This window comes from Mirounga leonina, unplaced genomic scaffold, assembly GCF_011800145.1.
Source record: "Mirounga leonina isolate KUSES-001 unplaced genomic scaffold, KU_Mleo_1.0 Mir_114, whole genome shotgun sequence".
In the NCBI taxonomy this organism is placed as follows: domain Eukaryota; kingdom Metazoa; phylum Chordata; class Mammalia; order Carnivora; family Phocidae; genus Mirounga; species Mirounga leonina.
In genome coordinates, this window is record NW_023270265.1 from 28288043 (window position 1) to 28311286 (window position 23244).

Sequence of the window (23244 nt, forward strand, 5' to 3'; positions counted from 1 at the left end):
ATATCCATAGATACCCTTCCAGGCACCCCACCAGCTCTGTGTGACTTGTAGAACTCCTTGTCCTATTCAGAAACCAGGAAAGGTGTGTTTTCTTGTCTCGGCAGGCTTGCTACACGTCTGCCTTTGTCCAGCCCAAGGACACAGATAAGCTAATATTCTTGGTTTCTGGCAGCTAATTAGTCCTTAGCATTTCTACTTGGTAAAGTTCTGCAAATCTTTGTTTTGGGTTTGGAATCCTTCCCATGGCATTCCCCAAAAATAATTACTTCAGGATCCTTTTATTGATGCCCAGCCTCACATTCGTGACATGAGGATGCCTTGGTTTGACTTTTGTGGTGCTCACTTTGGTTTGGGGTTTGGAGTTCATCTGCACTTCTGGGTTTTTGTTGTTGTTGTTTGGTTTGGTTTGGGGTTTTTTGGTGTTTTTTTTTTTTTTTTTTTTTTTTAAAGATTATTTATTTATTTATTTATTTGAGAGAGAGAGAGAATGAGAGAGAGAGAGCATGAGGAGGGGAGGGTCAGAGGGAGAAGCAGACTCCCCGCCGAGCAGGGAGCCCGATGTGGGACTCGGTCCCGGGACTCCAGGATCATGACCTGAGCCGAAGGCAGTCGCTTAACCAACTGAGCCACCCAGGCGCCCGGTGTTGTATTTGAGTCCAAACTGGAAGGCATTTAAATGTGCCTGTGCCCAACCTGAGAAAGATAAAAGAGCTCTCATTTTAGATGTTCTGTGTCTGCCTAGCAGTCTCTGCTCCAAAGCTCCTGTTAGTAAAAACGGCCTTGGGTCTGGAGATTGTCTCCTATCCTAGAAGCCTGTTGTTGGCTTATTGTGACAAAACCCTTTCTTCACATTCCTTGATTGTGAAATTAGAAACCCCCAGCTCTCAGCCCTAGTCTCATTCCAGCCTCACCTCGCCATGACATGGTGTGGGAACAATTCACCAGTTACCTGAGATCCAAGGCATGGAAGATCTTCTGTTCCAGCTGGCTCCTTGCATGGAGACCAGTTGTGTGCTGAGAACGGATGAGAACTTTAGGGCTTTCCCAGTCATTTACCTCATAGAACTCAGGCTCCAAAGTGGGTCAGAATGGGCATCCTGGGGCCCAAGGGCCTGTCCGCTGTGCTCCGGAATACAACTATCAGAGCTGGTGTAAGTGGCATTCTTCTAAAACAGGGTCTGGGCCACTGACCAGAGATGTGCATGTCTGCTCCATGTTCAGCTGAACCCTCAGTTCTGGTGTTTGCCCCATTGGTAACTTTTAGTCTAATACCACGATACCTGTATTACTGTCAAGGAAAGAGTCTGGAGCTAGAGGCTTTATTCGTATCCTTGCTCTCCCATTGCTAGCTGTGTGACCTGGGGCAAGGTGTCCATGTGCTTCAGTTTCTGCAACTGAACAGGGGTAGTACCTACATCATGAGTTTGTTGTGATGTTAAGTACAATGTGGGTTAAATGGAGTTCTTAGCACAGAAGCTGGCTCATTGTCAGTACTGAAAAAATAACTCTCCCCGCCTCCATCCCTGAATTTAAAGATTATAAATGTATAGGGTGCCTAGAAAGATATTGCCAAAAGATTCTACAATGAAAGGATGAATTCTCTTAGCCATGAACATATACACTGTTATAGTGTGTCTTCTTAAATAATAAGTTATTCAGAATCCAGCATTACTATCTTTGGGGGGGTTTCTAAATTGGGGAGGAAGGGCCTGGGTCAGTGGAAGGGGGGCTCAGACATTGCCTGGGCCCATAGACAGTTGTTAAACTGCGACATTTTGACAACATAATCCTGCTTAATTCTGGTATAGTGTGACTTCCTTTTTTTTTTTTAAGTTGGTGAATTCAGCATTGAATTAAATTCTGCATTGTCAGGCAGATGACTAAAATTGTTTGTAGAAGGATTTGACTTACCTTTAGTCTATCATGTATGAGCCTGGGTCACTTACATAAAAGGACCCCTTTTTTTTTCAGATGAGTAGAAATTGCTAATGATCATCTTGCCTCTGAAATCCCAAAGCTGACTACTTCGTCACTGGGTTGTGGTCACATGGCAAAAAGTGAACTTTTCTTCCTAAGGATGCCCATGTTTGCCAGTTCAGTCTCTTTTTCTCCTCACTTCCCCCAAATTTCAGGGCTCAATGAGGGTTAGTCAGCAAGGGGTTGGTGGGAGGGTCAAGGAGAAGATTAGTGAGAACGAAGTCATTATCAGTAAACACTTTGTTCGAGTATGTGATATTGTGCTAGGTGTAATGCATTGAGTTTAATGCTGCCTTGTACACAGGATTTTATTCTATTTTTTTTTTGGATTTTATAATCTTATAAGAAGATAAAAGTAGACAGCTGCTGATTAGAAACACTGCTTTGAATTACATCCATAAAAGGATGATGATTCATTAGGGGAAAATCGGGAAGCCTATGATGCAATTTTGATAATTTAGATTGAACTTTTACAAAATTATTTTTGGATTTCTAGTAATTTTGCTGCAGTTCCACTTATTCAGAGATCACTGCTGATGAGTGTTATTTAGAAATGTGGAATGCTTCCATAACCCATCAGAACAGGGGTCCTTGAGCGTTTTGCTCATCGCAGTGTCCCCAGCACCTGGAACAGTGTCTGGCACACTGTGGGCATTCAGTAGGTGTGCAATGAATGGGTAAGTACACTTATGCCCTGGGACTCTTTCCAGAGATTTGCAGGTGCCACTGTGTCTTATTAGGTAAGTTCAGACCAGAGTTGCCCAGGAAGGGCTGCAGATGCCCTTTCCTCCAGTTTGGCCGACAAAAGTCATCATGCTGCATGTGTTTTGTGGTGGTCAGCGATAGCCAGGGGACTGAGGAAATGAAAGGAGGGTGTTGAAAACTGTGCCTTGATATCCGGGCCTGCCTGTCTCCTGTCCTCCTGTCTGCTGATTTGGCCTGTGGGTGAGAGTGTTTGCTTCTTGTGCAGAGCAAGGCATGGGATCGACTCTGTGGCCTCGTCTTGAGAATACATATTTGCTGAAGAATGGCCCCCTGACCCCAAAACACCTGCAACAGCAGAAGCTACTGCTCTCTACACATCACTCCCCCTCTCTCTCCGTAGCAGTGAGGCTGCGGTTCAGGTTCATTCTTTTCATGACCCTCGAGGAAATGGCTCAGCTGGCTTGGCTCATTCATTTCCTTGTCAGGAAAGTCAGTGTGACCTTGACCATCAGTGGGAGACCTGCAGCAAGCACATTGTGTGTCTGGCTGGATTCACTAATGATTGAAAAGTACTGTTGGCAACTCACCATGCTGTAAGTGTTGTGTGCGGCTAATTTATTGTCCGAGGTGGGGGTGAGAGATACTAATTTGCAAGTCATTTCAGATTTACCTGGGTCATGCCCGGCACTGTGCCACTCCCATGGAGGCCTTTGATGAATATCACTGGAAGAAAACTGTTGCAGAAAATAAAAAGAGGAGATACACTTGCTTTGAGTGGTGGAAAAATAGAATCAATTTTTAGCCCCAGAAGTTACTAGAAAGTAACTTTGGATTTATAAAGTCCTCCAAAAGGAGTCATTTCTGCAAGTACAAATCCAAACATGAACCTTTTGTTCTTTGTGAGTGTTGTCTTTGATGGAGGATTTAGGGCTGGGGAGAGAGGCCGAGACCTGTTTTTTAGGGAAGGGTGGCCAGAGGAGAGCTGGCCTACACCAGCCGCCAGCCGCCGGGCCTTTGCTTCTTGTGCAGAGCTTGCTGTTAGCCATTTTCTCCATAAGTTGAGCTTAGAGAAGAAAGCATGATGAACCTAGGGTGGTGAACTTTTCAGAAGCAAGAGTTGGTTTAAATATAGATGATCTGCTTTACTGGCAACTTGGAGGCTGCCGTGGGACTTGTTGTACCTTTTGTAAGACAAGTGAGGAAAGATGTTGGCACCTGTGCATGCGCAGTTTGTTTATGAAATATAAACTCTCCTGTAGAAGCGAGGGCTCCAGAGGTCAGCGTCCGAGGTGGCACGTCCTACCTTGGCTGGGGGAAAGGTGCCTCCAAGCCCTCCCTGCTAACTGCCTCAATCCCCAGAGAAAGTTGGGATAGCCAGGCTTAATACAACTGTTATTTACTGAGTGCTGATTCTGGTGGGAGTGGGGGCAGAGAAGTCTCTGTGAAACTGACAAATCACTGGGCTTGATTATTTTTCCCAAGGAGGAGAAAGAATAGCCTGGGAGTTCTAGCCTCCAGTCCTTATTCAGAGAAATGGGGCTCTTTTCAGCTGGAGGGATTTGATTTATATGCTCAGAGCCAGCTCAGAGCTGAGGGGAGCTGATGTCTCAGGCTCCAGGGCTAGGTAGGGTCCTGGGCTGGCATCATGGGTTTGCAGCACATCCTCCTCAGTATTCCACAGCAGCTGTCTGGAGTTTTTTCTGCTGTGCCTGAACTGATGTCATTTCCCCCTTGGCAGACAGCTTGAGCTTTGCTGCGTCTGAGATATGTCACGAGAAGGTGGGGGTGGGTCGGAGCCAGGCGGGGGGAGTAGCGAGGACAGCAGGAGGGAGAGCGCCTGCCTGGTCCCGGGACTCTGTTTACTTTCTCTTCTTTGCTAAGGAAGGCCAGTTAACTGGGACCGCGGAGCACGCAGGTCCACCTGGGGAAATGCTCATTCCAAGACCTTAACTTTTTAAAAGCCCTTTGTTCCAAACGTTAGTGTGGACGATGCTCTTGCAGGATGCCTTTCCTTTTGGGTCTTAGACAGGTAATTGAACTGGCTATCCGTGGATCGGGTTTGGGCAGGGAAGAAGGGTGGGAGCTTGTTTTGTTGTACTACTGCTTTGGGTGGAGGGAACCTTTGAGAAAGATGTCTCGCAGCTCGAGCAGGCCAGCTCCCATGCAGAAATTTCCAGTCTTCTCTTCTTGTGTGCTAGTTGCTCCTTACTTCCAGAGCCACCGTGTTCTTAACCCCCTACATCCCTGAGGTCTCTGGGGCCGTCCATTCTGATTTTCCATTAGATACCATAAAGCTGTTTCCAGAGCCTTACAGAAGAAACAGCTGAGGGGAGAGACTGGGGAAGAGGAGAGGCAGACTAGATTCTTGATCCAAACTGCTTTTATTCCTTCTCCATTTTGATTTGGTTAGTTAGCAGAGATTTCTTAACAGTTCTCTCATTCTAAAGAGAGTCTGCGTTGGGGGGAGAGGGATCTTCTAGAGGGAAGGGCTCCCAGAGGCTTTTTCTCCTTGTAGGCGTGTACACGGTCAGGGCTGTGTGGCTCAGGGACGTCCTGGATATCTCAGAGGGATGGGAGTGGGATTGGCCACATTTTGGCGTTCCTGACAGATTTTTCAGAGCCAACAGACCCCTGTGGCAGAGTCTTGATTGCTTTACGAACTGCTGTTTGAAGTAGGGGCACTAAATTATAGTCCGTAACCTAGTGTGGAATGAGAAAACAGTAGCAAGAGACCAACTGCTGTCTGCTGAGAACACAGCTGTTGCCAACTATTTGTTCCAGGGCTTCTGAGAGTTGGCCACCCCACCCCCCTTTGGTCTGAGAGGCATGTCTGTATCGGAATGTGTAACTGTAACCAGTGGCTGTAAGAGGGGGTGGGGACAGACACACACCCTCTGCTGCCTGTTCCTGGGTGAGGAATAGCCACAGATGAGATCAAACCAGAAGCCTTAGCGAGGCGCTGCTAGGGGCTGCTGGGTTCGTCTCACTGTTAGAAAAGTGCTGGGTGAGCAGATCTCCCTTGGATTGCCCCAAATTCTTTAAAAGTCAGTGTCTCTGAAAAGCTCACTCCATACATACTGTCGGTTCTCTTGTTAATCTGCAGTGTGCCTTTGGTGCAGCTGTTAGGCCAGCGGGTGGGGGGCATTCGAGCGCCTCCTCTATCCCCCAAGGAAGGCTGTCCTTTTAACCTGTGGGCGGAGTGAGCCCTGGTGAGGACTTTGAGCAGCATTGGAGATGAGCTGGATGAAGCATCCCATGCATGTATGTCAGATGTCAGGGGGAGAGAGGTGGAGACTGTGTGATCAGGTGGAAGGAGCAGGCCGGGGGAGCCAGAAAGTCCTGTGTCCAAATCCCGGCTCCCCCACGGTCTTGGGCAGGCCACTTAACTGCTCTGAACCTCATCTTTGAAATGAAAATAATAAAACCTACTGGAAGAGTTATTGAGGGGTTTTCACAAAAGAGTGTATTTAAAACATGAGCACCTTGGCTGGCTGAGCATAGGCATTTAGTAAAAATGTAACCATTATTTCTATGTACTCATCCCTAAGGGATGTGAGACCCCATAGGACCGCAAGAGTATGGGAAACTAGAAGTCTGAGGACCAGAGGTGGAGGGTGGAGTGGACAGGTCTACCAGCGTGAGCTGACTGGGGGTTGGGAGGCTGTTGATTACTATATCAATATGCTAGTCATCTTGTATATTGAGACAAGAAGATGAGGGCCCATGTCCAGTCACCTCCTCTCAGCTGAGTGAGAGGATGCAATAGATCAAGTGAAGGGCTGGGTTGGTCATTCTGGGGAGCATCTGAGAGGGTCAACAGCAGGGGAATCTTAAGCTCTTCTTTACTTTTTTTTTTTTTAAGCTTTATTTATTTATTTGAGAGAGGGAGAGTGTGCACGCAGGGGCGACGGAGGGCGGTGAGTGGAGGGGTAAAGGGAGAATCTTAAGCAGACTTCACGTTGAGCGCAGAGCCTGAGGCGGGGCTTGATCTCAGGACCCTGAGATCATGACCTGAGCTGAAACCAAGAATCGGATGGTTAAGCAACCATCTGAGCCACCTAGGCACCTCTAAAGCTCTTGTTTCTGAACAAATCCCTGGTAGAAGGTTGAACTAGAAGTCCTCTTGAAGACCCCTCTGTGATTCAGACCTTGCCTATAAAAACTTTGACTGTTTTTGGTTACATAATTTTGTGTATTTCTAGCATTTCTGTGTCTGACAGTGTAACTACATTCTTTACTGGAGCTATGGGAAAGCTAGCTTTCTAAAGATTACTTGGTGATAATTCTGTTTTTAAAAAATGACAAAAATATATATGCTATTGGTCTTTATCATACATAATACATTTGTACTTTCATACTTTTTTTTCTCTCTTAATCCACATAACAACCCTGTCTTAAGTGGTAGTACGATTCTATTTCTATAGAGGTGCATGCTGAGGCTTACAGGAGGTAAGCCGGTTTGCCCAGAGTTGCTCAGCTAGCTAGGAAAATGGTAATGGAAGTTTTGATTTTTCTTCTCTTTTCTTTCTTTCTTTTTTTTTTTTTTTTAATATTTTATTTATTTATTTTAGAGAGAGAGCAGGCTCATGATCAGGGGAGGGGCAGAGGGAGAGAGCAATAATCTCCAGCACACTCTGAGCTGAGACTGGAGCTCAACATGGAGCTTGATCCCACGACTCTGAGATCGTGACCTGAGCTGAAACCAGGAGTTGGATGCTCAACTGGCTGAGCCACCCAGGCATCCCTTGTTTCTTTTTAAACCCTGGTCTTTTGATTCTAAATCTAAATCTAAATCTAAAGCCTGGAGTTTCTCTCACTACCTAGACTGCTCTGCCCAAGGCCTGTGTGAGAAGAGCATTGTTTTAATTGGGACATATTATCTGAAGGTTGTTTCTAGGCGGCCCAGGTTCCGGCTAAGACACTGCTGGTCTCTTTGTGCCCATTTGCATTTACTCTGTGGAAGACTCTCATGCATGCAGCATCTACTGAATAATGCCACTACAAGGTGATTTGAACACTTAATGAATGTGGACCTGACACAAAGGATGCAAAGATAAATAAAGATTAAAAAAAACCAAAGGGGTGCCTGGGTGGCTCAGATGGTTAAGCATCTGCCTTCGGCTCAGGTCATGATCCCAGGGTCAGCGGGGAGCCTGCTTCTCCCTCTCCCTGTGCCACTCCCCCTGCTCATGCTCTCTCTCTGTATCTCTGTGTCTCAAATGAATAAATAAAATATTTAAAAAAAACAAACCCTTAACCTACCAGGAGCTCATACTCCAATGCAGTGGTTCTCAAAATGCATTAAAATCACCTGGGAGTGGGGCTGATGACAATGTAGATTTTGTAGATCTGGGGCCAGAGCCCAAGAACATGCATTTCTATGAAGTTCCCCAGGTGGTTCTGACTGACCTAGTTTCTGGCAATTTGAGAGCACCCCCTGCTCCACTAGGTTTAGTAGCATGGAAATAGTTGCCTGATAACTGCCTATAACAGGAATGCCCAGGACCTAGGACAGCAGAGGGTGGGAAAGCATCTCAGTCAGGTGCGGGGGTGGTGGGGGGGGGTGAAGGGGGTGAGGGTTGAGGGGAGGGTAGAGAGTGGTGTGCATGAAAGGCTTTCTTGAGAAGGTGATATCTGATCTGAGTCTTGAAGGATGAGTAGGAGTTTACCAGACATATGATCTGGGGAAAGAGCATTCCAGACAGACCAGGTTGGGAGTGTTGTTTTTGTTTTCTCCTGTAGATGAGAAGGGAAACTGTCATCTGTGAGTCAGTACTAGGTATGCCTGAAGCAAGACAAGGACTTTGGCTCACCAACCAGTGGCGTCCTTTGTGACACAGAGAAGGAGGAAAGCATTAGGGCCCTTCAGTCTGATTATGACAGTGGCATGAATTCAGTGTCTGTAAAGGGCAGTTAAGCTTTAGGCTGTATTAGTTCTTCCATGCAAAGGACAGTTAAGACAGCTCACTGGAAACTAGTGTTGATTAAAGAGCAGTCTTTTTGTGCTTAGAGGAGCTAAACTTCCTAAGAGAGTCACCTGTCAAACTTTCTGGGCATGGTACCGTGTACCAGGGTTTAGATACCCCACAGAGTTGGGCATCTTACCCCTTTATTAACTGGCCAGTTAATGGTTAAGAGAGAATCCATCCTGTAAACCTAACAGACTTTCGGAGAATAAGACGGTAACAGAACATCCTTAGTCTGCTGATTTGAATGAATTCTATTTCATGTTTGATTCAGAAGGCATTGATTTCATAATGCAGGAGGATTCTTAGGACTAACATGCTATATCTAAAAGGTATTGTGCACATATTCCATTCAAAGCATGTTGTAGATACAAAGAGACATAAACTCTATCCCTGCCCTCAAGGGGTTTATGGTCAGGTAGGGGAAGTAAGTGCTCAGGGTAATTGGAACGATCTGGTGGTGAGTGCCATTTGAGACGGACAGGGTGCTGTGAATTCACAGGTGTGTGTGTGGGGGCTTTCTGTAGGTGGCCCCGTCCACAGTCCAGTAGTCTCCGTGGTTGCACCGCAGGTGGGTGGAAGGACCAGTTGATGGCAACTGCTGGCCCATGGAGTCTAGGCTATAGATCCATCAAGACAATCATCATTTGTATCTTGCATCTCAGAATGTTGCCTTTCTCTATGGGAGGGGCCCACTCTCCCCCAAATTGTCCTCACTGAAGTGAGATGATCCTTGATACTGGAAGTGAGTAGTTTCCAGCAAAACTGGGGTGCTCCTGCCTGTGTTGGAATATGTCATGGACAGAGGCCCCTGGCCCAAGGGGCTGTTTATAGACAGTGGGAGCTGGTACTACAGGCCCTTGATTGGCCCGATGCTGAATGTAACAGGGCAACCAGAATGTTGAACCCCAGCTATTCCCTGGCCTAATAAGAGGTCTTAGGGTCTCACAAGGACAACACTGAAAGTGCCCCAGTTCTAAGCCAGCCTAAAGGTGCAGGATGGGAGCCATCACTTGGGAGAGGGAAGAGGGAATTTGCCAACTTCTAACTTAACCCCTAACCTGCTGAATGTTAGCCAACATTACGTGATAATTTTGTTTGTTTGTTATTTGTTATTTCATCATGACAGCCACCATGAGGGAGGAGGTCTTAGCTCCTTTCTGTTGTGAGGAAACCCAAACTCAGGAAGTTTTTCTCTTTAGTATCACACAACTAATGTGTGTCTATGGTGGCACCGGAGGCTGGGGCTGAGGGAATCGTGTTGTCCTCCTCTTGTATATTGCTTTGGTATGGTACCTGCACCCAAATCTGCCAGACCTTACCCCTGTGTGCCCTGCGCTCTGCCAACAACCAAGTACTGAGTCCCAGTCGACATAACCTGCCCTTGTGTGTGCTTAGCCTCTCTCTACAAGGTTCGGGACAAATTAAGCAAGACCCTGCCTGGAAGGGAACTGTCTGTGTATAACGCAGCAAACACCAAGGTGACACTTGTTTGTACTGCCAGAGGTTGAAGCCAAAATCCTCATTGGCGCTGATGTGTAAAAATCTTGTAAGTGACAGCTCCATGGAGCACCTCAGTTCCCTACTGTCCCCTAAAGGTAGGAAGAGGTGATTCTTATCTTGGCCTTTTCAGATGGATTTTTTTAAAAAAGATTTTATTTATTATTTATTTATTTTAGAGCAAGAGAGACACAGCATGAGGCGGGGGAGGGGTGGAGGGAGAGAGAATCCCAAGCAGGATTCACACTCAGTGCGGAGCCTGACGCCTGACACGGGGCTCAATCTCACGGCCCTGAGCCGAAATCAGGAGTCGGATGCTCAACCAACTGAGCCACGCAGGAGCCCCTCAGATGGATTTTTAAACCCCCAACCATCTCTGTTGCAAGAAGCTGCTTTTGTAGAGGAATGTGGCTTGTTTTTCATCACACTCCTGTTATCAAAGCAAAGAGAAACCAGTGGACTGGACAGTAACTTAGTGGAAAAGAAGACTGTATCTGGTGATTTTGAAACTTTTATCCAGGATGGAGCCAAAGAAAACATTTACTTCCTCCAGTGATATCCCACGAGTTGGACCCACCCCCTCCCACCCCTTTTCCTTGAAGAGGTAAATTTTAGTCCAAGGGAGCAAGAATTTGGGGCTACTTTGAAAACTGCTAGAAAATTTCTTTTTCTGCCCCAATTCCCTAGCGGCCAGATACTAGTTTCTTAACTCTCCTTCCCTCGCACTTCTGGACTCTGTTGCTAATTTGTAGCAACAGTGAGTAGCCATTTCTGTGTGCCTCTGTAGCCTCTAGCCATTGCTTCTCTGGGCTGGGCTCAACTAGACTTGAATCCTGGACCTTGTATGGGGCATCGGTTGCTGGTTGCTGGAAATGGTGATTCAGTCCTGGGAGGTGACTTGCTTGACCTATCTTGTTCTTTTACTCAGAGAGGAAGGGCAGTAGGGGAAAGCTGTATGCATTTCAGGAGACAGGGAGACATGCCTTGAGGATGGCTGGAGGATAACATAGTGACTTCTTTTCCTGAAAGTGCCGTAGGGCTTGCTGGGTCTGTGTTGCACATAAGCCATAAGTTCCCTTGGGCATTGCATCAAGGAGGCCAGGAAATTTTTATTGTTTGGTTCTCTTGCTTAACACACAATGTTCTCAAGTTCTTCCACTCCACTGTGACACATGGTCTCATTCTTGGTTTCGCATACTGCCCATCTGATCCTATGGTTTTCATCAGGGGTTTGGAGATCCCTGGTTATGTGTAGGCAGTGGTGTATTCACACCTGTGACCTTCCACTCCTCTGGGTGTGGCTCTGGAGTGTGGTGGGGGGGCCCAGCATAGGCCATGGCAGGCTGCCAGCAAAAATAGAATGTGCTATCACTTCCCCGTCTCCAGGTTCTAGATTTATGGGCCGGACTCCGATTGCTGGGTGACGGTAAACCTATCGTGGCCAGAGAGCCAATGGGCAGGTCTCTCAGCGGTCATGCAAAATCACATCTCCGCAGCCTTGGAGGCTCCCTTCATGCCACTGCTTGTTCGTTGTAGCTAAGCGGCACAGGGAGCATGGAGAGGACTAGCCCCTTGGGTTCCTTGACTGTCAGTCGGCGGCGTCAGCACTTTTCTGAAGATTTTTGCATGTCTGATCCTTTGCTAGGGCAGGTGCACTTGTGAGATTGACATCAGTCTTGCTCCTGGGGAATTTACAGAATGGTCGGGGGGCCCATGAGGCAATCAGGCAACAAGACCAGATAGAACATGATTCTGCACTAAATCGTGTAGCGCAGTTTGGCTGGAACAGCGGTTCTAAACTACGGGCAATTTCCCCCCTCTACCTGGGGGACATTTGGCGGTGTTGGGGTGTTGTTGATTGTAACCTGGGGGTGGGGTGTCACTACCAGCAATAGTGTGTAGAGGCCAGGGATCCTACACAAAGAATTACCTGGCTCCAAGTGTCAGTAGGGCCAAGGCAGGGAAACTCATGGCTAGACATTACTGATGCATGGTGTGTCCAGTCTGCTTAGGGAGCAGTCACAGAAGTCACAGGCCTCAGGGAAAGTGGACTGAGATGTTTGAATACAGGGAAAATAGGTGTACTTCTCCCTGCTGCTTTCCAAGCAATATGTATTAACTACCTGCCCAGAGATTTAGAATCTTAACATCTTGGTTGCCCCTAATCAGCAGGTCCTATGTCGTATCAAGGGCAGGTATGGAGTTAATTTTTTATGGCCAGTAGCTAAGATCAAGCCCTTTTGGAACTGGTATTTTATCTCTTACTCCGGATAGTAATAATCTGGATAACCACTTTGAGAAGGATGGGATCTCAGTAGTGCCCAAATAACTTTATAGTTTAAAGAACAAAAAGGCTACAGTTATTTCAATAACAGGCCATATTTTAAGCCAAGTGCCTATAGCTAGGACTTGGGTCTATTTTGTGCCTATCTCTGATAAAATAGTAAATTCCCCTTTTTCTAAGTCATCAGGTGTCTCCTTTAATCTTTATTTTTTTTTAAGATTTTTATTTACTTATTTGAGAGACAGCATGAAAGAGAGAGGGTACGAGCGGGGGTGGTGGTGGTGGTAGAGAGCCACTCCTTTAATCTTTAAGTGTAGGTCTTAGAGTTCAGAACGTACATTCTGAAGATTTTTTTTTTTTTAATCTTGTATCTGTTGCCAGGGAGACCTTTATTTATTTATTTATATTTTTAAAGATTTATTTATTTATTTGAGAGAGAGAGAGAGCACAAGCTGGGAGAGGGGAGGGGCAGAGGGAGAGGGAGAAGCAGGCTCCCAGCTGAGCAAGGAGCCTGATGCGGGGCTCAATTCCAGGACCCTGGGATCATGACCTGAGCCAAAGGCAGACGCTTAACTGACTGAGCCACCCAGGTGCCCCAGTATTTAGCAATATTCAATCAATTTGTGATAAGCTTAGTAATTTTCCTAATTTATAGGCAGGCTATTGACAGTAAATATATGTATCCCAATACAAGACAGATGGAAAACACTACTTTTAATATTAAGAGCATTATCTTTGATATGTAACTCCATTTCTAGCATATTTTTGCATAATGCCATGCTAGTAAGTTTCTGTGGTATAGATATTGGAGTTTGTTGTTGTTGTCTACAAAATATGTTTTATTTTTAAAATTTATTTAAATTTAATTAATTAACATATAGTGTATTATTACTTTCAGAGGTAGAGTTCAGTGATTCATCAGTCTTATATAACACCCAGTGCTCATTACATCACATGCCCAGGGAGACCATTTTTAATGTGACACTTTGTCCCAGGTAGAAGTAAATAGTTTCCTTGAAAACTGTCGAACTTTTTACTGGAAATAAATCTCTGGAACTGGTCTCTAGACAGACAGCAGACAAACAAGTCCCATTATTATTTCTTTTGCTCCCAACAAAACCCTGCTGCAGTGGGGTGGAACTGCTGAGGAAAAAATGGGGTTAAATTTAGAATTTTGCTTAAAGTAAGGAAGATCTCTGAGATCCCGCATGTGCTCTTCTCTGTCAAATGAAACTGTGGTGAATCTCTTTTAAAGAACCTCAGTGATAAGTCTACTGGTACCTTCCATATTTCAGATACCTTTGAAAGCCATACCTCTTTCCGGACAGAGAAGTGAGTATTTTATCTGAGCAAGAGCCATTTTCAAGATTTAGCAAAGACTTTGATGAGCTAGAACCCAGTCATATAAAGAATACTGATCCCGAAGTCAGAAGGCCAGGGTGTCCACAGTCCCGAGTCTGGCAGGTCCTTATCTATAAGATGAGGGTCGTAGCCCTTCTGACATCTTGTAGGTGCTGGGTGTTGGGCTCAGATGAGAGGCTGGCTATTAAAGAAGCTTGAAAACCTCGAAAGTCCTATATAAATGTGTGTTTTATATATATTGCTTTTATATGTGAGTGTTGTGTATATATCATCATTGCTCCAAACTATGACCCTGAGGCTTTGCCACATTATAAGTCGTTAAAAAAAGGAAGAATCCTGTTGATTAGATGGTACTTAATTAAGGCACACAATAAACCTGAATATTTCAGGAAGGTTTTCAGCAACCAGAACTGAAACATCAATTTTTTTTTTTTTAACCTAGTAGTTTGGTTATTACAAAGTTCCTCAAAGGCAAAGTCCCTATCTTATCTGTCATTTTGTGCCTGTCAGCATCTAGCCTAAAAGTTTAGGATAACCCCTAAGCGTTAAATACTTTCCCCTACAATTTGGGCTTTAGGTCCAGACAACTTGTTCTAGCTATGTGGCCACTCTGGGCCTTACTTTCCTTGGTTCCTGTGTGGGAAACATAAGTAAAAATGCCCAGCCGAATGCTTGATAAACACAATCACTGGGAAGAACTTGGTTTTCTCCAGCCTCTTGAGTGTTGTGGCAGGAGGTTTTCCTGATTGTCCAGAGATATTCCTCTCATGCGGCACAGAGGGGCCCTCCTCTTTTTTTTTTTTTTAAAGATTTTATTTATTTATTTGAGACAGAGAGAATGAGAGAGAGAGAGCACATGAGAGGGAGGAGGGTCAGAGGCAGAAGCAGGCTCCCTGCCAAGCAGGGAGCCTGATGCGGGACTCGATCCCGGGACTCCAGGATCATGACCTGAGCCGAAGGCAGTCGCTTAACCAACTGAGCCACCCAGGCGCCCCGAGGGGCCCTCCTCTTTGTCCAGGTCTCTGTTTCCGTGTCGTGTGCAAGGTGTTGCTCGAGCGTCAGTGTGGAAAATTCATGTCTGCTGTTGATGTTTGGGTCTCTGCAGCATGCCTTAACCTCAGGGTGAGGGGATGAACATCTATTACTGCACTTGAGAGCAGGAGGAGCTAATCAAATGCCCACAGGAGCCAGGCAGTGGCAGCTTGAGTGAAGCAGATGGGCTTCGGGGACAGCCGGGATTGTGGGGAGGCTGAGGCGGAGCCACAGCCCGTGTACATCTGTGAGCAGCCTGATAGGCTGCTAAGGGAATGTGGGCCCGGAATTTGCAAGAGAAGCTGGAACTCTGATTTCTGTATGATTCCTTTTCATTTGAAAATGTTGACCGCGGGCGCCTGGGTGGCTCAGTTGGTTAAGCGACTGCCTTCGGCTCAGGTCATGATCCTGGAGTCCCTGGATCGAGTCCCGCATCAGGCTCCCTGCTCGGCAGGGAGTCTGCTTCTCCCTCTGACCCTCCTCCCTCTCATGCTCTCTGTCTCTCATTCTCTCTGTCTCAAATAAATAAATAAATAAATAAAACCTTAAAAAAAAAAAAAAAAGAAAGAAAGAAAATGTTGACCGCTAGGGACTGGCCTGTGGTTCTGCCACAGCTTGCTTGTCTCGGATTGTAATTCGCTATTCTTGAATAAACCTGTTTTCGCTGGTTTTAAAAAAGTTGACCGTTAATTCCATTTTTATTTTTTTTTTAATTTTTTTTTTTTTAAAGATTTTATTTATTTATTTGACAGAGACAGAGATAGCGAGAACAGGAACACAAGCAGCGGGAGTGGGAGAGGGAGAAGCAGGCCTCCCGCGGAGCAGGGAGCCCGATGCGGGGCTCGATCCCAGGATCCTGGGATCATGACCTGAGCTGAAGGCAGACGCTTAACGACTGAGCCACCCAGGCGCCCCCATTTTTATTTTTAAAGATTTATTTATTTGAGAGAGAGAGAGAGAGAGAGACAGAGGGGGTGTAATTGGAGGGGAGGGGCAGAGGGAGAGGGAGAGAGAGTCAAGCAGATGCTGCACTGAGTGCAGAGCCCATGAGGGGCTCCATCGCACAATCCTGAGATCAGGACCTGAGCTGAAACCAAGAGTCAGTGGCTTAACTGACTGCGCCACCTAGGTACCCCCGTTAATTCCATTTTTTTTTTTTTTAATTGAAAAACGGGCACCTGGGTGGCTCAGTCAGTGAAGTGTCTGACTCTTGATTTTGGCTCAGGTCATGATCTCAGGGTCTGGGATTGAGCCCCACGTCGGGCTCCACACTCGACGGAGAGTCTGCTTGGGATTTCCTCTCTCCCCCTCTCTCTGCCCCCCTCCCTCCCTCACTCTTGCTCTCTCTAATAAATAAATAAATAAGTAAATAAATAAATCGTTTTTAAAAATTGAAAAACAAAGTTACCATGTGGACATAGAACTCGTTAGTTAAGGGCCCATTGTGGTCTGAGGGCCACCAGTTGGCAATCCCTGCTTTCAGGCAGGAGATGCAGTGATACAATGTAGGAAGGAAAGAACCTGCCCTCATGGGACCAACTATGAACACATGATAGTTGGCTGGATCACCCTCCTGCTCTGCCTGAGTGCCACCTGCTCTGTTGAGTGCTGATATCTCACCCCTTAGCTCTCTGCATCAGCCCTTGCTGAAGATGTCGTACTTCTCAGTGCATTTATTCTGTGGCAGAAGAGGCCAGTGATAAAAGATTGCTGGGGATACCTCGAGGCAGGACTGCTTTTCCTTCTAAGTGTCTAGGGGTGAAAGAATGGCACATTAACCCAATGTCCTGAGCTGCTCCAGCCAGCAAGACCCCACAGGCCTGCATGTCTAGGACATCGACAAGTAGCCTTTAATAAAACCATGGAATATGTTGCAACTTCTGATCTGTGTTCTGGGATTTTCCTACCAGGGTCAAGTGGCTTTTTCTGAGTTTGTTATTCAGGTTCCTAATAGCAACACAGGAAATGGATTTTAATTTCTTTTTTGGCTGCTCTGTTTGGGGGCTATTTAACGAGGATCCAGTTTGTAGTGCAGCAGTCCTGGTGTGGATACGAGTGTACCTGACATGTTACTTTTTTAAAAAAAGTTTATGTTTATGATCTATTGTATGTACTTTTTTATGGAGTGAAGCAGAAAGCATATGAATGATTGTATAGGCCTTGATTCTAAGTGGCTACTCTTGGGGGTAACTTTTGGGATGTGTTTGGGATTCTAGAAAAAGAATATTAGACCATTCCACTTTTAGAGGCAAGAACTATGTATATATATCTATTTTTTTATTTATTCATTTGAGACACAGAGATACAGAGAGAGAGAGAGAGAGAAAGCATGAGCAGGGAGAGAGGCAGAGGGAGAGGAAGAAGCAGGCTCCTCGCTGAGCCAGGAGCCCTATGTGGGGCTCGATCCCAGGACCCTGGGATCATGACCCGAGCCGAAGGCAGACGCTTAACCATCTGAGCCACCCAGGCGCCCCAAGAACTATGTATATTGTACGTTTTTATAAATCTAGGGCAGTGGTTCCCAAACTTGAATATATATAAGCCGAACCCCCGGAAGTTCTTAACCTATATTCTTAAATACACCAGGGGATTTTTGGGCCCACGGACCACACTTCAGGAAACGCGTCTCTATTTTGTTCCATTTATTATCGAAGTGTGTTCTTTGCTACCTTGGGGCAAATTCACTATTCGTGAGATGCCATGATTCATTCCGATTCACTGTTGCCATCCTCACCCACTGGGGCGTGCCAGTCTTCGGGAGTCCCCAGACAGAATTGTTCCATGAGACCCTCATAGGCGGAAGTCGGTGGGCCCTTGCCGCTGCTACAGCAGGGGTCCCCAGGACCCCCCTTCCACAGTGTGCGCTGCGGCCACATCTTGAAGCAGCTGCCGCCCACAGTGGTTCTAGGCTTCTCTCCAGTGTTACTGGCTCCAGTCTTTGCAGCTAGAGAGGGGGAGACTGGGTGCTCTCTAGCCCAGGGAACTGGAGGCTAGAGCCCTTGGAGGTAAAACGTACTATCAAATGTGAGGGATGAGGCTGAATCTTACCAGATTAGATTTATTGGCTTGTTTAGGGGAACCTGCCCAGCCTACTTGTCCTCCAGGAAAATTACGGAACTCAACCAAACAGCATAAAAATTGATTCCTAAGATCCCAGTGCATACAAAGCAGTGTCTGGGTTAGTTTCTTAGCAATGGCTTGCCCTTTATCAGAAAGAATGAAACGGAGCTCTTTTAGGTAGGAAAGATTAAAGGAGTAATTGTCATGTATAGTTCATATTGTGAAGGATACAAAAGTAGTACGTGACATGCCCTATCATAAAAGAAAAAAAGGGAGATTAGACTAACCTGTAGGAAACAATAGGTCAGGACTCCTACTGGATCATTCCTCTGCCTGAGTTTACTTTCCTTCATCCCCCAACTCTTCTGTAATCTCTTTACATCCAATTGAAAATGTGTGCCCTTGAATGATTCTACTTATTTCCCTCAGCTCTTCAAACAGCTTAAAATCATTAGTATTAGGAAAAAATTGGTATTAACTTTTTTTTTTAAAGATTTTATTTATTTATTTGACACAGAGAGAGAGCAAGCGAGAGAGCACAAGCAGGGGAAGCAGCAGAGGGAAAGGGAGAACCAGACCCCCCACTGAGCAGGGAGCCCTATGTGGGGCTTGATCCCAGCACCCTGGGATCATGACCTGAGTGGAAAGTAGACACCTAATCGACCGGGCCACCCAGGCGCCCCTTACTGTAAAATATAGGTGTAAATCCACAAAACTTTAAAGAGTGTTTTTTATGATCACCTACAAATCTTTTTTTTTTAAGGACGTGGGCCTGAAAGTGCTGCATTTTCAGAATTCGAAGACTCTAAGATAGAATAAAAATAGCTAATTCTAAGTTAAAGTTGCTTGCTATCTTTTCTCATTTAGCCATTTCAAATCTGCCTTGTTTATGAAGACTCTGTTGCCCTTTGGTTATAGAGTATTATCAAAATCAGATAGAACTCTGGTTCAGTAGATGTATAGTGCTAGAATTTGGTCTACTTTCTAGAAAGCCATTCCTGGTTCAAGACTGGAAGGAAATTTGATTTTGTTACTCTGTAGTAGCAGTCACAAAGCAGGGAGACAAAAAAAGGGGTGGGGGAGTCCCAAGTTGAAAAGTAATCATAAGAATTGCAAAAATATTTTGATATTACTCATATATCCAGCAACATTATAGCCAACGATGAATTTATAAGCTATGGTATTTTAACTGTTGTGCAGGGCATACGAGGCATGGCCTCTTCCCAAATTCTCAGTTATTCTTTTCACACTTCTCTCCCTGAGATTCACTGTACTCAGTCACACTAGCCTTCTTTCTTTTCCTTGAGCACAACAAGCTCATTCCTGCATCGGTGTCTTTGCATGTACTTGACATTTCCTCTGCCTGGAACATTGTTCCCAGAGGTCTTCTTCATCTGGGCCCTTCTCATCATTCAGGGCTCAACTTAGCTGTCCCCTTCCCAGGGAGGCCTTTCCTGATTGCCCCATCTAAAACCTTTTGTCCTGTTACCTGTTTTATATCCTCATGGAGATTATTACTATTTTAAATTCTAATTTAATGTTAATTTTCAGTCTTCCCCACTTGAACATGTTTAGGATCTTTTTGTCGTTGTTGTTCTGTAGTTCCAAACAGTGTGCCCCTGTATGAGTTTATTATTGTCTGAAAATTCCATATCTTTAATCAACTGTGGGAATTTTTCAGTTATCTCTTTATCATATCTCCTCTATATTCTTCTTCTCAAGCTTCTTATTCTCATTTTCCATTTCCATGGTGACTTTTAATTGGTGGAAGCCCTTTGCTGGGTAATTTTCTCAGATCTGTGTCCGAGTTCACTAATTCTCTCTTTAACTTGGTCTGATCTCTGTGTAATCAATCTGTTGAGTTTCTAAATTTCAATAATTATTTTTCTGTACCTTTTATTTTTTTCCCCCAGTCTGCTCAGTCACTGTTTTCTTCAGTATGTTCATTTCTCATGTTTTTCATTCTTTCTTTTTGGTTTCAATAATTTGAAACATGCTTATATATTATAGCTTATCTGATCGTTTTATTAATTTTTTTCTGAGAGTCTTATTGTTGAATTTCCCAAGTCTTGTTTGCGATGGCTTACTTCTGCATAAGTTTTTGTATTTTCTGTTGTGAGTTCATCTTCAACAGAGCTTTATTTATGGGAATCATACCCTGATTGAGGGTAGGTCTCGGAGTTTTGTATTTCTTTTGCCAAATGTCACAGGGTTATTGTAAGCCTGAAACCACTTTTTGTGTTCAATTTTTGCCTTGGGGATTTTCAGTTCAGATCTCAAATTAGCTTATGGAAAGACCTGTGGTTACAGATTATTAAAGCAGATGCTTTTTTCCTCTCAGTTCAGAGCTTTCTTTTTTTTTTTTTTAAAGATTTTATTTATTTATTTGACAGAGAGCGACACAGCGAAAGAGGGAACACAAGCAGAGGGAATGGGAGAGGGAGAAGCAGGCTTCCTGCGGAGCAGGGAGCCCGATGCGGGGCTCGATCCCAGGACCCTGGGATCATGACCTGAGCCGAAGACAGACGCTTAACGACAGCCACTCAGGCGCCCCAGTTCAGAGCTTTCTTATTGTCACTGTGTGCCAATAGGCTAATTTTTTCCTAGTCTGCTCTGTCTTTTTGAGGGTCCTCATTGTATATTGGGGCTCATTTTCAATTTCCTGTTTTCAGGTAGGCCCAAGAGCAATAAACAGCCTCCTTTTCCAGGGCAACTGAAAAGGCCTGACCTCATTTACCACTGTACTTTTTAGTTCCCCCCAACATTTTTGACCCCTGAGGATCTTCCTTACTTTCTTGCTAGCTCAGCTGTGTAATTAAAAGGATATTGTTATATAGCCACTATTTCTAGGAGTTTTGGCAGAGAAGAATTTTTAAAGTTACCAACCTAGCTCTCTTGCCACAGCGGGACCTCTTCCCCCAGAATCTCTTGCTCATTGCTGTAGCTATACTATCCAGCACAGTGCCTGGCACATGGGGAGGGATATCAATATGTATGTGTTCTTTGATTTGTGGAATTGGACATTTTGATTAGAAACTGTTCCTTCTCGGGGCATCTGGGTGGCTCAGTTGGTTAAGCGTCTGCCTTTGGCGCGGGTCATGATCCCAGGGTCCTGGGATCTGAGCCCCACGTCGGGCTCCCTGCTTGGTGGGGAGTCTGCTTCTCCCTCTGCCCCTCCCCCGGCTCATGCTCTTTCTCTCTCTCTCTCACTCACTTTCTCTCTCTCGAATAAAGAAATAAAATCTTTTTTTTTTTTTTTAAGATTTTATTTCTTTATTTGACAGGGAGATAGCAAGAGCAGGAACACAAGCAGGGGGAGTGGGAGAGGGAGAAGCAGGCTTCCCGCTGAGCAGGGAGCCCGATGTGGGACTCGGTCCCAGGACCCTGGGATCATGACCTGAGCCGAAGGCAGTTGCTTAACGACTGAGCCACCCAGGCGCCCCTAAAGAAATAAAATCTTTAAAAAAAAAGAAAAGGAAAGGAAAAGAAACTCTTCCTTCTCCCTGGAGGGAAAGCCCGAAGTAGTGCTCTAAATTCATTCATATCCAGCAGCCGAGACTGTGTCCTATGCTTTAACACCTGTGAACGATTTCAATTTTCCTATTTTTTACTTTTATACTCTAAAACTTTGGTGCTTTCCTAAGGACCTGAAGGTGCTGTTGCCAGTTACTAGTAGGGTTTTCCAACCCATAAACTGGCAGATTAAAACCATCCTTGGGGAACCATTACTGCCTAGCGTCTCTCTCTATGCTGGCGCTTGGAAAGTTCCTAATGCTGATTAATTGACCTTTACAGTGGCTTAGCTGAGAACAGCAACTATAAGAGATGGAAACTGTTGAGGAAAGTGTTGTTAGTCCCACAGTTTATGTTGCCACAAAAGAGATGAGATGATTTTTTGCATATGTGCAGAAGGTATACTATTCATCCTTTTCCGTTGTAAAAATGTTCTTTCCAATTCAGTGTTGGTCTTGCTTGATTCTTCTTTGTGCCTGTGCTTTTTGTTTGAGGACCATGTGTGCCCTGTATCTCGGGAGCCCGTCACTGTGAAATCTGGGCTGAAGACACATACCTGTAACAAACGAGGATGCTGACGGTCATTGCCACGGTCATTCCTGAGATGAGAGACCTCAGCATGAGAGCATGTGTTATTCACACGGTTTCTTCATGACAAGTTCTACATTTCTAGCAATTTTTTGGCTATGCAGTTTTGTGCAAATGAAAAAATGACTGGGAAGGAGCTATCTTTAAAATGCAAATCTGATCTCGTCACCTCCCTGCACAGTCTGGTCCCCACTTACCTAACTTCTCTACCTACTTCTTCAACCATCTCCTTTTAGTTAAAGGGCTTTGCTTGTACCATCTCCTTTGCCTAGAATGTTCTCCCCATCCCTCTTCCCTGGTTACTAATTTTCTAACCATCTTGGCAATCTCCGTTCAAGCTTACCTTTGTCACAGAAGCTGTCTGGACCTTCATGACTAACTCCTAGGTCTTATCTCTTGTAAACTCTTACCAAATCATATATTTTTCTCTTGCTAGTTGTACTTCCGTCTGTGTGATTACTTTATGATCTTTCACTAGACTGCAAGCTCCACGAGGACAGAGAGCATGACCATTTTGACCATTTGCCCATTGTGTTCCCCATCCAGTTTATTGCTGGTACAGGGCAGGTACTCAGTAAATGCTGAAGGAAGGAATGAAGGTCCCACATTCCACATTGGGATGAAACAGCATTCTGCTTTTCAAAAAATCAGTATACGAAGAAACAACATTTCAAGCAAAAAAGGGAGGAGCCCTGAGCATGTTGCCCCTCCTCGCTGTCCAGTAGAAGATGAAGTATCCTCTTCCCAAAGTCAAAGAGCTCCACAAGGGCAGGGTCCTTATTTTTTCCTTCAAAGACAAAAATGTTGATTTTGTTTGGTTTGGGGCTTTCAGTGGGTTTATTTAAGCAACTGACGTATGAAAAGCAACTGAAGAAGTATAACCTCATCCAAGGCAGCTAAAGCTTACTAGTTTTAAAAACCTTAGGCTCTGGGGCCAAATGAAAGAGATTGAACCACTCCCTAGCTGTGTGACCTTAGGCAAGTTACTCAGCCTCTCTTGGCCTCAATTTCCTGATACTACTCACTTCATAAGTTGCTTTCAAGTTAAGATTAAGGAATACGTGTAAGGCATTTAGAACATGCCTGGCACATAGCAGGTGCTCAGTCCACATTAGCTATATTATTCACCCCAGGTTAAATAGCCGATGTTTTTTTAAGCAAACTGTTATGCGCCAAGCCCTGTGCTCATATTGGGAATGGGTTAGGTAGGTGAGGAGACAGAGCTCCTGCCCATAGGGAGAGCACAATTCATTCTTT

General features: G+C 45.1%; 1 protein-coding gene across 2 annotated transcripts in view; it reads left to right on the forward strand.

Annotated features, from left to right (window-relative positions):
• The window catches only part of WBP1L (WW domain binding protein 1 like), a 58264-nt gene that overhangs the window by 17032 nt on the left and 17988 nt on the right, over positions 1-23244 (forward strand). Inside the window, exon 1 of one of the 2 annotated variants that reach the window (XM_035028191.1) lies at positions 4486-4711. The exons of the other annotated variant lie outside the window; for it this stretch is intronic. Within the exon in view, the coding sequence (XP_034884082.1) occupies positions 4685-4711 (27 nt within the window). The 5' untranslated portion in view covers positions 4486-4684. Of the gene's footprint in view, positions 1-4485; positions 4712-23244 lie in introns of those variants that run through there. 2 annotated transcript variants of the gene reach the window in all.